Here is a 13,844-nt window from a genome sequence, read left to right as displayed (position 1 = left end):
AGCCGCCTCACCCAACCGCGCTGCGCCGCGGGCCAATGGGCGGGCAGGACGGCGGCGGGCGGTGCCGCGGCGGGCGGGTGACGTGAGCGGGCCGCGCGTGCGGCCTTTCCTTTCCTGCGGGCGGCGGCGGCGGCAGCATGAAGGCGTCGGGCACCGTGAGTGAGGGCCGCGGTGCGCTCGGATCGCGGCCGTGTCCCGCGGCCGGCCTGAGGCCGGGCGCTGGGAGTGCGGCGGCGAGGGCTCGCGGCCCTCGAGAGCGGTCTCCGCGCGCCAGGGCCGCCCGGCTCGGCTACGCGCGGAGGCGAGCGGCCAATATGGCGGCGGTGCTCCCCCACGGCGCGTGAGGAGGCCGCGCCACAGAGGAGCGGGCTCCGCCATCGGCCGGGCCGGCGGGCGGCGCTGCCGGGCTCCCGGAGATCGGCTTCTCCTCGGGCGCTGGGAGGTCCGGCTCGGTGCGGCTCCTCGCCGAGACGCCCGCCCCGCGGCCGGGCTGCCGGGGGTTCGCTCCTCAGCCGCTGCGCCGCGACTCACACTGCTGTCTTTCGTCTCTCTCCAGCTGCGGGAGTACAAGGTGGTCGGGCGCTGTCTGCCCACGCCGAAATGCAGGACTCCTCCGCTCTACCGGATGCGGATCTTCGCTCCGAACCACGTTGTCGCCAAGTCCCGGTTCTGGTACTTCGTGTCTCAGTTGAAGAAAATGAAAAAATCTTCTGGAGAGATTGTGTACTGTGGCCAGGTGGGGGATGGCAAACCCGATAATTTGGGTGGTTTTGAACGAATTCCTGCTGGTATACGTAGGATAAAGTTACTTGAAGTACTGCCACTAGGAGTGAAGTTAAGCTTAACATTCCATTGCTGTCGAGTTGATCAACACATTCCGCTTTTCACAGTGGCAGTATATGCCCAAGGAGCTTAGAAAACAACAAACAGATTAAAAAAAAAAAACAACTTTCTGGAGCTATGATGACTTAAGTCACTGGTGTACTCAGTGCTGTTTTCTGGGTCTTACACTCATTTCGTTGGGCTTATGCCTCTTAAGAGTTATGTAGGCCTTCATAATCCTTGGAAAATATATACTTACGTATCTTATTACTTATAAGTTGTCCTTTTCTATTTATTTACATAGGGATGTAAAGCTAAATTTGAGTATTTTCACCGAGAATTATCAGTTTGAATGCAGCTATGTTGGTGTGTGGGAGGGGAGAGACAATTTTTTTTTTTTTAGTGCAGTAAAACTTTCCACAGTGCTTTTGTTAGCGCTTCAGTGTAGTTAACCTGCTGAAATACTGATGATGTATTTAACTTCTTTTGTCCCCTTGTCTAATTCCAGGTGTATGAGAAGACCCCTCTGCGGGTAAAAAATTTTGGTATTTGGCTGCGCTACGATTCTCGTAGTGGAACTCACAACATGTACAGAGAGTACAGGGACTTGACCACTGCTGGTGCTGTCACTCAGTGCTGTAAGTTTGTATAAGTGTTTGAGATAGAACCTGTATGTAAGCTTAAGCTTGAATCTCAAACTGTGCGTAAAGTCTAGGTACGAATGCTGTCTTAAGCCATGAGGAAAAAAAAATCAAACTCTAGGAAACTAAATCAGGAAGTTGCTGGAGAAGTCTGTAGATGTGATCTCGCACTCATAATATGCTTTCTCTAGATGGAAATATTTCCACTTGATCAGTATATGACTTTGAGTAGTTGTGGTAATGAGTTCTGCTATATAGGCCGAGTTTCATAGCCTTAAAGGTGCTCTAGGTGTTTATTGTACTATATATAATGTTTCAGAATCTCCTTGTTGAGGGAATATTTCAGATTACATCATCTCAATTCCTGTTATGTAAAGTACTCGAGGGGTAGGCTGTTTGTATAGTTGATTCTGTTGATAGTTGAATCAAATGGTACAGAATGCACACAAAAACCCAAAGAATGTTGTTCATCGTAATGATGTTCTTGTCATGTGTGCAAATATTATATGTATCTTGTCGCCTTTCAAGAGCTGAAGTGCTCTTGGAAGTGAAACTTGAGGTTCTACATTAACTTAACAGGATATTTCCTGTTAATTAATGTACTGGAAGACTGCTTAAGTGATCTGAGAAGTTTGTCATAACACAATGACTTGGAGCTTTTTGTAGGTTAAGTTCTAAATAGGTATGTTGCATCTTCATCTGGAGAGCTGTAAGCCCAGTATTTTGGCATATCTTGTGAAGTTAACTATGGATGTGATTTAAAGGCAGTGTGTGTCTACTGTAGGGTGTTTTCAGATAGTCTGTATATGGACAGATTGCTCCTGTAAGCCTGTTTATGTGGGCTAAGTATCAGTTCCTGTCTGTATCATTTAGGAATTTTAAGAAACATTTTTCCATTAATAAAATTTCAGTGTTGATTCCGAATCAGCCTGCTTGTTTTAAGAAATAAACAAATAAATCCCATCTAGATTATTTCAGTAAGTGCGTATCTTGAAATCAGGCAAGAATAAGACTGCATTCTTTTGGAGAAGTTGAGTTTTGAGTTCTCTCGTTGCAGACCGTGATATGGGAGCCCGTCACCGTGCCCGTGCTCACTCCATTCAGATAATGAAAGTGGAGCAGATTGCTGCTAGCAAGTGCCGTAGGCCAGCGGTCAAGCAGTTCCACGTAAGTCAAGTGCGGTGCCTGCTGGGTCCCAGGCTGACAGGAGGCTGGAGGGAGGGAGATTATATTACAGGAAACGTGCCTTTAATGGACATCTTGTTCAAAAAGAATCACAAACCTAGTGCATCTTTTCGGTCTTGCAAAGTGGATAGGAGTAGTGGTCTAATATCTCAACACAAATATTTTTCTTGCAGGATTCTAAAATCAAGTTCCCTCTGCCGCACAGAGTTCTGCGTCGTCAGCACAAACCACGTTTCACCACCAAGAGACCAAATACATTCTTCTAAGTACAAAAATGTGCTGTCAACTCAGTGTAATAAAGGTCTGTCTGAACCTTTCACTCCTGGTTTTCTTTGTAAACTCTGTCTCCGTTACCCATTAGGAACAGGAAGCTCCTGTTCCTATCTGATTTTCTGCATGTTATCTGCAGCCCAGTTGCAGAGTGTAGGAAAAATGCCAGCCAGAGGAGGTTGGGAATGTTGCTGTTCTGGGACAGCGAGAGGAGCTCTGCAGCTCAATCCAGAGAGAAGTACCTACTAATTTCAGTAGAAGGAGGTGGGGGGATGGAGGTCTGATGTTCCCCAGGAGCTGGAACAGCCAAGGTTGCCGCAGCAGCCCCCTTTCCATGGCCTCGGATGTCACAGCTCTGCTTTGTGCCGTGCTTGTTCTTCCATGCTCAGTCTGTTCGTGGAGTCGATCTGTCTGAAGCTTAAATTAATTCTCCTTTTCAATCGGTTGAGCAACTCCCAATCCCTAAAATGGCTGCAGCAATGTCAGACTGCAGGGCTAGGATGCTGTGTGTCTGTACGAGGTGGAGGGTCGTGCAGGACTGGTGCATAAGGACCAAGCTAACGTGTCCCGGAAGCCCTGGTATTTGGGTGCTTAATGGAAAGAACAGTGTAGCGTGGAAGTGGGCTGCGGACTTAAGTTTCAGAGAAAAGAACTAGAATGGAGATCCCGTGCTCTGTGCGCTCCTAGTTTCCTTGCGCAGCGTGCCGCCGAAGATCGGTGACGCCGAGCACCACCGCCCGCTCCCGGCATGCTCCGCGCCGCGTGGGCCCTAGCACCTCACGTGACCGCGAGTCTCCCGCGTCACGTGACGGGGACTTCCGGGGGCGGGGGCGCGAGCTGGTCTCCTCGTTCGGCTGGGAGCGGAACCCGGAAGCGGCGGCGGGATGGGGGAGTCGATCCCCCTGGGCGCGCCCGTGCCGGTGGAGCAGGCGGTGCTAGAGACTTTCTTCTCCCACCTGGGCATCTTCTCGTACGATAAGGCCAAGGACAACGTGGAGAAGGAACGTGAGGCCAACAAGAGCGCGGGGGCCAGCTGGCTGGCCCTGCTGGCGGGGCTGGCGCACCTGGCCGCCGCCGAGAAGGCCTACCACAGCATGACCTTCCTGGGCCAGAAGCTAGGTACCGCTGCCCTCGGGCCCCGCCGCGGTCCGAGCGGGCCGCCGGGTTGCTCCGGGTCACGCTGTCGGGGGAAAGCGGGCGGGCCTGCGGCAGGTGTCGCCGCACCGGGAAGCGCGGGAGCGCGCGCGTGGAACGCGAGCGCTGCGTCCGCGCCGTCCGTGCGCTCTGACGTTCGCGTTACCCCGAGGGATGCGATGGGAGCGCAGGTGCCACGCGGCTGGCTCAGCCGCTCCTCCCGGCTCTGCGCCGGGGAGTAAGCAGCCTGGTTGCTGTTCCCGAGCTGTAGCCAGCTCTGTTTTTGCGCGGGGATGCTTTGGCTGCGATTCTGGCAGAGGTGAATTCAGTGGGGTCGCTGAAGCTTCTTTCATGTGGTAGCTCCAGGCCCTAAAACTAGAACAGCATGTGTGTCAGTACACGTGTAAGTAGCTGGGGCTGGAGACTGCCTCCTAAAAATATGTAGATGCTGCAAAATCTCAGGAAGCTTTGGCCACAATCTTAGCTGCTATTAATAATAATAAGCTAATAGCTTAGCTGCTATTCTCAGTCCTATGATCTGTGAATACAAAAAACTGAAACACAGGACAAGCCGTCGTGCTGCCCTCTGAGCAGAGCTGCTTGTTTTCTTTTTAAACTGGAGATGGGCATGGAAATTGAGTCAAGGGATGTGAGTCTGCCATATAAAGCAGTAAAGTAGCAAGAAAACTTTGCTGTGGTGTTTATGTTGAAGTGGTGACTTTGAACTATTTTATTACAGAGGGAAAAAAGCTACCTGTAAGGCAGACTTTAAAAAGTGCTTTTGGTTCTTGCAGAAAGAACAAAATTGGCAGTGTAAGGGACATAGTTATATTTATTTGCATACTTCATGAACAGCAGCAGTAGGTGACTGTTCCCCTGCCATGACCTGAGGACAACTCTTGTCTCGGAGCTATTTTTCCATGATAACCAATTCTCTGCTTTTCTGCTACAAACTGCTAATGAAACTTTCGAACATTATGTGTGTAAAATAGATGTGAGAAGGACTATATGCCGCTACGAAAGTTACAAGCAGCTTCAAAGTGGTACCTGAAGTCTCTTTAAAAGAAGTTCTGCAGGTTCATTCTTTGTGATTCTTGCTCTGCTGCAGCTCAGGAGTGCCACAGCAGCACATAAAGCTATCTGGAAATGGAAATAATGAAATAAGACTAGTACATTTGTACAGTCTTTTGGTAACATCAAAGTGGAATATCTTTTGTCCGTATCCCTGATGGTGGTGCGGTTGGAACCAGCTGATCTTTAAGGTCCCTTCCAACCCAAACCTTTTCACGATGACTTTTTTTTTTTTTAATTTTAAAGTCATCATAATATCAAGCAAGTAGAGGGAATCGTTGACTTTTTTTTTTTTTTTTTTCAGTTTTAGTTATGGATTAACCTGCACCGTGGTCCCACTGAGATAAATGGGTTGTTTTCCCTTTGAATTCTGTTTTTTGTTAAGATAGTGTGGGGACTGGAAACATTTGGTTTGTACACACAGATATCACATGGGTCCCATGTAAAGGTTGCTTTGCAAGCCTGAGTGTTCCATGTTTGAAGAGGTGTTGTTAACTTTTCATAAAAGTTCTAGAGTTATTAACAGTGGTGGAGCCTATTCAAACCTCATGTTGACTCGTGACTTCTGCAGATAACAGTATTTCTAGGTCACGTATCACAGTAGCAAAGTTAACTAAACCCATGCTGTTAAAAAGCCCGTACCATAGCTAACACAGATGTGAAGGATTTGAAGAAATTCTGCAGCAGTCATTGGCTGCTGAAATATGAATTAGGGCAGGCACAGCTTGCATCAGATTACGTAGTGTGCAGAAGTCTGTGTGTAATTCATACTTGCAAAATAATAGGCTGAAACTTAGTTCTTGAAAAATCCTGTGATCGAATAACCCTTAGGAACACCTGGGGAAAAACAAACATGGTTTTGTTTTCCAGTATTGCTGTCTTCTTTGCTCTCCCTGGAATTTGGTAATACCTCCATATTTATCTGAACAGGTGGTCAGTCATTCTTCAGCCGAAAGGACTCCATCCGAACCATCTACACATCTCTGCATAATGAGCTGAAGAAGGTGGTGGCGACGGGTCGCAATGCTCTAGGAGGAACAGCTCCTCACTTGGAAGAGCTGCTTTCTCACCTGTCTGAACAGCTCTGTTTTTTTGTTCAGGCTCGGATGGAAATTGCTGACTTCTATGAAAAAATGTACACGCTCAGCACCCAAAAGTTCATTAACTCTGAGGAACTGGTAAACATTTTGGAATCCATCTTAAAGAAATATAGCTCAAGGTCAGTGCTTATTTGCTGGCAGTAAGTGCTCGGGTGTATGATCTATAATAAATTATATTAAGGCTGAAAGCCTGAAGATTTTGCTGTCTTTTGATTGCTGAGAAGCACAGCCCCTTGTATGAATTCATGCATGAAGTGAATGTTGGTGAGCAGTGTCCCCCCTTGAGCTGAGGGCTCAAAATAAGACTTCTCAAAAAAAAAAAAAAAACCCAGAAAATTCTATTCATTACATTATAGCAGCCATCTTCCCTATTCCTTAATTCAGATATCTGTGTGCTGATTTGAGTGTTAAACTTAGAATTGAGCAGACATATATTCTAAAGCCATGCGTTAGACTTCACGTGCCTGTATCTGGGCAACTTTCAGATTATTTTCACAATATTATTAGTTTTTAATATAGACTATTATTGTTCTGTTTGATCCTTCTGGAAGGGTTTTATGGTGTTCTATTATCAGTTCTTTTGAGAGCTGCCGGACCTAGCAGAAGGAGCACAAGAGAAGGAGGTGGACTGGATCTGAGTTGTGTTTTTTGTGTCCCCTCTGTGAAGTTAAGATAAAACAGAGAAAAGGTGGGAGGAGAAGGGAAAGCTATGAAATAGGTCTATTAAAGTTCAATTTCATTGAGACTTGTTCTAGTGGTACAATCACTGTAGTGAATAAGATGTGCTTTGGCACTTCTACCTTGTGGATGAAATTTTCATAGCATCTGTTAAACTGAGAGCTGATCTTGTCCTGAATTTTTAGAGAGGGAGATGCTGATAGTTAGAGCATCCTTTGTTGTGAAGGTACAAGATCCTGCTGAATGTTTTTCCTCTTCATTGCTCCTGGCACACCGACTTGAAAATGTGAGACTAGGTTCAATAGTAAATACAGTTAATTGCAATTCTATTGATTAATTTCCCATCACGGTTTTATTGTAAATTAAAAAGGAAAGGAAAAAAGCTCAGTTTGGTTTCCTCATAGCTTCCCTACATGAGCAGTGAATTTTTAATGTAAGATAACTTTATTTAAGCTTAATATCTTAGTACTATTTGCAACTATCAAGACATATCACCACCAGAAGAGATTTAAAATTGAAACAAAACCACTTGAATTTAAAGAGAAATGGTGCTGTAGTAGCTTGTGGGTGAATATAGACTGTAGGTATGCTGTATATTCATTAAAATGTTTGTCCTAGTTATGCTAAAGTCGGAGTTCTTAAATTAACAAGATGATTTTTTGGCTTACACTTCAGCCTGCTTTGACATTGTGTTCTGTCTGTGAATTGATGAGTACTAGCTGATAACTTCAGTGTTGTGTATAGCATTTCTCATGTCTTGAATAACATTGTGTTTTCCAGATTTCATCATCCAATCCTCAGTCCTCTTGAAAGCAGTTTCCAACTGGAAGTAGATGTGCTTGCGCATCTCTTAAAGGCTCAGGCTCAGATCTCAGAGTGGAAATTCCTTCCATCCCTGGTCAACTTGCACAGTGCTCACACAAAGCTACAGACTTGGGGCCAAATCTTTGAAAAGCAACGGGAGACCAAGAAGCATCTGTTTGGGGGGCAGTCTCAGAAAGCTGTACAACCTCCGCACCTCTTCCTCTGGCTGGTGAAACTCAAAAACATTCTCCTTGCCAAGTTTAGCTTTTATTTTCACGAGGCCCTTAGCCGACAAACGACCGCGTCTGAAATGAAAACTCTGACTGCTAAAACAAATCCCGATTACTTTGGGAAAATTTCCAGTTTTATTCGGAAATACGACGCTGTCAATGTTTCCTTAATCTTTGACAATCGTGGATCGGAGAGTTTTCAAGGACACGGTTATCATCATCCCCACTCTTACAGGGAAGCTCCCAAAGGAGTGGATCAGTATCCCGCAGTGGTGTCTCTGCCCAGTGACAGGCCAGTTATGCACTGGCCCAACGTGATCATGATTATGACTGACAGAACCTCTGACCTCAACAGTTTGGAGAAGGTTGTTCACTTCTACGATGACAAAGTCCAAAGCACGTATTTCCTGACTCGCCCCGAACCCCATTTTACCATTGTAGTTATTTTTGAGTCCAAGAAGTCAGAAAGGGATTCTCATTTTATTTCTTTTCTCAATGAAATTTCACATTCCCTTAAGAACTCCAAAGCTTTTGCAAGTTTGAAGCCTGGATCCAAAGGGTAGAATACGTAACACAAGTTGTCGAGGCAGACTGCAAGCCTTGCGGTAACTGCAGTTTCAAGGATTACATAAACTCGCAATTGTCATCATCTAATTAAAAAGGAACCATTATTTTTAATGACATAAGTTCAGTTAAAAAAAAAAAAAGCTGACAGACTCTTGGGGAAAAATATTTTTGGCAGTGTTCAGTGGGATAACTTAACTGGGGTGCTAAACGGCAACAGTGAAAGGGGTTTTTTTGTGTGTGTGTAATTTTCAATTTGCAGTATGATTTATTTTTTCAGTCCACAACTTAGTTGCCTGTATAACAAAAGAATATATGCACTTTATTGTAGTCTGATCTATAGAGTTTACTGAAAATGTGATGAAGGTGGAAGATGTATATTTTCAGAAAACCAAAAAACTGCCTGACAGGAATTACTTCTGGGAACTGTACGCTGATGGAAGGGAATATTGAAATGCGTGAATCTTCGAGAGCACATTTAAAATAAATAAGATACATGAATCACAAAAGAGCTCACTAATTAAAACACTTTTGAAATGGTTTAAAATTATAGTTGAGAACTCATACTGTCTGTTAAGCAACAGTTTATTCTGAACAAGCTGTGAAGCATGAAGCTGCTTCAGAACGCGGACTCAATCAAATAAAGCTGCAGTGTGAGCTGGGAGTAGGCTATTCCCTGCAGTGCTGTGACGTGTGTACGGTACCAGCACTGGCTCCGACTGAGGCTGGAGGAGGTTGAGCAGGTGGTTTAGATGGAATGGCTCCGGGGAAAAGCAGCAAAGCTCTTTCAAATTGTGCTTTTGTCCAGCTACGTTTTTAAAAAGCATGCAGGAGGAACTACCCTTTGTGAGTTATTTTACACTTTGCTGTCAGGGCCAACTTAGATAGACTTTCAGCTTTTTGGAAGTGTATTGCTTTTATTCTGTTCAGTTTTAAATGATTTCACAATTAAGCTGGATTCCAACTCCTGGAATTTTGATTTCCATTCCTTTGCAGTATGTTTTCCTCAGCCTTCAAAAATGTCTGTTTCACTACTTACTTTTTCCAAATCTGGTTCCTAGAAGGATGGTTTCTGATCAATTATCCTGCAAGTGCTACATTTATTTTGAGAATCACTATTTCCCAACATCACACACGACTGACAGGCTTATGCTGTGTGTTTCTTCTGACCATTAGCTTTGCAGTTGTACAGGCCCTTGTATGGGAATTCAGGAGGGAAGGATGTGGGTCTGACATACAATGCTGTTGTAGTCAAGTTCGATCCTTAGCTAACACTGTTGAAGCTTTGAAGCAGAACGGATACCCTTGGATATTAAGCTTTTACTGAGTACCTTCCTCTCTTGCAAAGGGTTTTGGTAGCTTGTCTCGCCTCTCCTGCAAATACTGATTTCTTCACAGTCACATAAGTGTGTTCTCTTCTCAAAACGTAAGCTCCAGCTTTGCATTTTGTGCCCCAGAGAGCCTTCCATGTTTTGCTGTAATTAGATGTTGGTCTGTTGTAAATAGCTGTGCTTCTGCCTTTTTCCTGAAGTCTTAGTCTAGCTTCAGTATCACCCTTAAGAGTTTAAAGAGACTCCTCTTTGCCACAGAAGAAGTTGTAAATACACCAGCAGCAGACCACCACCTGGTTCTAGCAGCGTTGCATTTTGCATCTCCTGTTGTCCTTTTGCCCCAGTGAAGTTCCAAACTCTCCCAATACTGTATTTTGCGTGCTTTCCCTCTTTCAGATAGTGACCCTGTTATATTGTCATGCTATTGACTTCCTCAGCCTGAGTAAGAGAGAAGAAGCTGTCACCAGGATGGATTCCCAGTATTCAGCAGTGTAATAAAGTGTTGCACAAATCCTGTCCGCCTCTGCAGTATTTTCCTGTGATACGAGCTATCCATGGTAAGGGGAAGGAAGTAGCTTTGGGAAGAGAAAATCGTATGGATACAGTCACCTATTTCCAATCTTTAGGTAGCAACCATCTTGGCAAAGCAGCTCTTTCTGGATAGATGACTATGAGAGTCTTAGTTGTTTTACATTATTAACTAGGACATCAGCAAACCTGCGAAGGATGTTTTCAACTCCTGCATCCAGATCATTGACAAAAATGTACAGAACTGGGCCTAGAACTGAGCCCTGGGGAACACCACCGTCAAGATGTAACACTAAGCCACACCATCGAGCCAGCTCATCACCCAGCATGGTGTGAACCTGATTATCTCACAGCTGGAGAATTTGTCCAGAAGCACGCTGTGAGGGACACTATTAAAGGCCTCACTGAATCCAGAAAGTTTATGTCCACTTCCTTGCCTTCATCCACAGGAGATCAAACTACTAAGCAGGACCTTCCCTTGATGAACTTAAGTTGACTATGCCCGATAGCAGCTTTGTTCTTTAAATGATTTTCAAAATCCCCCAGGAAAATTTTCTCCACAACTTTCCCGGGGACTGATTAACAGGTCTGCAGTTTCCTGGGTCTTCACTCGTGCCGTTTTTGTAGATGAGTGTAATGCTGGTGATTTTCCAGTCCACAGGGACCTCCACAGACTTTCATGACCTTTGGTAAATTGTTGAGAGGTGCCCAGCTGTAGCATCTGCTGATTCCTTCAGCACTCTGGGGTGAACCCCACCTGGACCTATGGAGTTATGCACATTGAGCTGACATAGTTGTTCTCTTACATACACAGATGGAAAGTCACTGCTCCTCCAGTCATAGTCCCCCATTTCTGAGGCCAGGCTGCCCAAGGTCTGTCAGTACTGTTAAATACTGAGGCAAAAATAAGCATTGAATTCCTCTGTCTTTTCTTCCTCCATACTTGTTAGTTGACTTTCCACTCCAAATATCAATCCAATTGTGGTTGATTCTTGAGAAAGCCTAGTTGTCTGACACCACAGTGGCCAGTGGCAACTCAAGCTGGGCTTTGTTTTTTTTCTCATTTTCTCTCTTTAAATGAAAACCGAAGCTCCATACTCTCCCTATGGAGACAGACCATGCTTCCAGATATCATATATTTCCTTTCTCAAGCCTAGTTCCGGGCAGTGTTCCCTGTTCAGCCAAGCTGTTCTTCTAGCCCATTTGCTTCACTTGTGGCATAGTGGGATTGCCTGCTCCTGAGCTTTTTAAAGGTGGTTCTTGAAAAGTGACCAGCTCTCATGGATCCCTAAGCTCTCTAGAGCAGATTCGCAGCGGACACTGCCAACTAGTTCCTGGGGAAGAAAATAGGAAAAAAAACCCAAACACATTGATGGCTTTGTAGTATATCCAGCTACTCAGGAAAGAGGGGAAACTTCAAGAGGCAGAGCTATTATTTCAAGTTCTTGCTAAATTTATCTTCAAAGCTGTCAGCTGAAATGTCTTCAGAGAGTTGATACGATAATCATATATTAAAAGCACAGCTTTCATGCTTCAGAGTATAATTTGCTCACCAAGCATGGAAGAACTTATCCATCTGAAAGGTTATTCTGCAACCATCTTTTATAGGGACTTTTATTTTTTTTTATAGGGACTTTTTAATTTTTTTATTTTTTTTATTTTTATTGCGCTGTTTAATTTCTTTTGCATTTCATGATAGTATTTTCTTAGACATTTATTTTGTAGGTTATATTTAGAAATAAACTAGATAGATTTTTTTTCCAAAACTGGCATTCCTTCAAGAATGCCAAATGTAAGTGTTCAGTTCAGCTCAGGTAAGCAGATAGCTGTTTGCAATTTTTGTACCATTTGTTGATGCACAGGATCAATGCACTAAATTACATTTTTACTTCGGTAGAATGGGAAAACTGCCACTAGAGGGTAGTGTTAATATAAAAAGTAAGTGGCTTTGAGCTCGGTCTGTATCCAGGACAGAATAATTTGTATTCTCCTACACATTTATAAACATGTGATAGATTTTACTGCTCTAGTCAGATTTGTTTTAGTATTGTTGGCTTTCTTCCCCATTGAGTGATTTATGCTGTTCTGTTTTAGCTGTAAACAGCAATAACAAGTATCTTGTTTCATACCTTAATACGTACACGAGCACTAAAATGATGCTGTTTCATTCATCTTCTTCATGAGAGACTTCTCACTGAATTGGAAAAAAAAACACAACTTAAAAAGCTTTTATGATTTTTCTGTTGAAAACTACCAATTCATTTAAAATTGCATTGCATTTTATAGAAGATTTATTTCCCTCGTTCTTACCTTTTTTTTTTTTCTTCCTAAACAGTAAAGGAACAAAATTATTTTTGCCAAGGCATTGCAACATGATCTAATGACTGTTAGAGTCCATTTAGGCAGCTGGGTAATATCCCCTTGTCAACTTACTTGCTCCAAACTCTACTCCAGGACTGGTCAAGACATGACCCTCCAGTGAGGTGTTATCTATCCAAGATGACATCTTTTGCACTGTGCTCCTGGGAAGATTTTTCACTATTATTTTTGTGGGGGTTGTACTCTGTTTCTCTTCAATGTGAGTAGTCATCTGTCAAAGGTGAGCATCAGCCAGTGTCCCATACAAGGTTCTGACCTTCACCCAAAGGAGATTTGTTTTGGAAGGGAGAGGCATTAGAGGAGACCGTGCTGGCAGACAAAAGTAGCACCAGGCTAAAGTTCAAGCCTACAGCATGTTAGAGGGTTTTGGTAGTGTAACTTGGTCAGAGTCAGGGAAGTGAATCCCTGCCACCGACCTATTACAGTTGCCTGCTCTAATGGCCAAGTTCTTCCACCACCCTCGTTCCACTTCCCACCCCCAGTCTGGGTCAAAACACATTAACACTTGTATTTATTCCTCCTTTCTCCATGCTGGAAGATAGTTGGATGAAAAGCATTATCCAGCAGCAAATTATTGGGCTTTGAAGTCATCTCATGAGCGTCAGCTTTTGTTCCCCTGCTGATGCTGTACATTACTACACATGATGACCAGAGAGCCCGTGAATGTGGCTGGACCAGCACTAAGATTATGATAATGAGGGTTTTGGTGGTGCACAGCAAACACATCTTTCGACGTGATTGTGTTGAAATGATGACTCTTCAGGGGGTAGGACAGTGCCTTTGAACTGATAATGCGACTGCATGCATGGGATGCAAATGCAGCATATACAGCCCGTGGTGCATGGGTTTAATAGAGCAGATCTTCACTGACTTCTCGTGAAGATGAAAATTTTCTAGTCATGTTTGATCTTAGCTTGATAAATCACTGGGAAAACAAACACACTCTTAAATGGGTTAAATGTACGGTTGTAGCACTCCAGCAGGAAGATGGGCTTGGTTTGGTAGAGCTATCAATGGTGAGCAGCTCAGCCAGTGGCTGGGAAACACGGAAAGAGATCAAGTTAAAGCCCAGAGGTGGGTTGTGTGGGACTGGCTGCAGCACAGCGC

At 44.3% G+C, this 13,844-nt stretch overlaps 2 protein-coding genes across 3 annotated transcripts; both read left to right on the top strand.

The window, feature by feature from the left end:
• RPL18A (ribosomal protein L18a) lies at positions 8–2,967 on the top strand. Its single transcript, XM_021385073.1, has 5 exons — positions 8–155; positions 557–736; positions 1,331–1,460; positions 2,521–2,630; positions 2,822–2,967. Exons 1-5 carry the CDS (start codon positions 138–140, stop codon positions 2,912–2,914), a joined length of 531 nt encoding a protein of 176 aa, XP_021240748.1. The 5' UTR covers positions 8–137; the 3' UTR covers positions 2,915–2,967.
• C1H12orf66 (chromosome 1 C12orf66 homolog) lies at positions 3,727–10,344 on the top strand. 2 transcript variants are annotated; one of them, XM_021385072.1, is made up of 4 exons: positions 3,727–4,037; positions 6,054–6,127; positions 6,224–6,342; positions 7,682–10,344. In XM_021385072.1, the coding sequence occupies exons 1-4, from the start codon at positions 3,803–3,805 to the stop codon at positions 8,496–8,498; spliced, it is 1,245 nt and encodes a 414-aa protein (XP_021240747.1). In that variant the 5' UTR covers positions 3,727–3,802; the 3' UTR covers positions 8,499–10,344. The 2 variants fall into 2 exon arrangements, with proteins under 2 accessions (XP_021240747.1, XP_021240746.1); XM_021385071.1 differs by having other exon boundaries at positions 6,054–6,342.

This window comes from Numida meleagris, chromosome 1, assembly GCF_002078875.1.
Source record: "Numida meleagris isolate 19003 breed g44 Domestic line chromosome 1, NumMel1.0, whole genome shotgun sequence".
NCBI lineage: Eukaryota > Metazoa > Chordata > Aves > Galliformes > Numididae > Numida > Numida meleagris.
This window is presented reverse-complemented; position numbering and strand designations above follow the sequence as displayed.

Coding starts and splice junctions, on each gene's coding strand:
- C1H12orf66 (XM_021385071.1), top strand. CDS start 3,803: ATGGGGGAGTCGATCCCCCTGGGCGCGCCCGTGCCGGTGGAGCAGGCG. Junction 4,038..6,053: donor CTTCCTGGGCCAGAAGCTAG/GTACCGCTGCCC, acceptor TTATCTGAACAG/GTGGTCAGTCATTCTTCAGC. Junction 6,343..7,681: donor TTAAAGAAATATAGCTCAAG/GTCAGTGCTTAT, acceptor TGTGTTTTCCAG/ATTTCATCATCCAATCCTCA.
- RPL18A (XM_021385073.1), top strand. Junction 737..1,330: donor AGATTGTGTACTGTGGCCAG/GTGGGGGATGGC, acceptor GTCTAATTCCAG/GTGTATGAGAAGACCCCTCT. Junction 1,461..2,520: donor TGGTGCTGTCACTCAGTGCT/GTAAGTTTGTAT, acceptor CTCTCGTTGCAG/ACCGTGATATGGGAGCCCGT.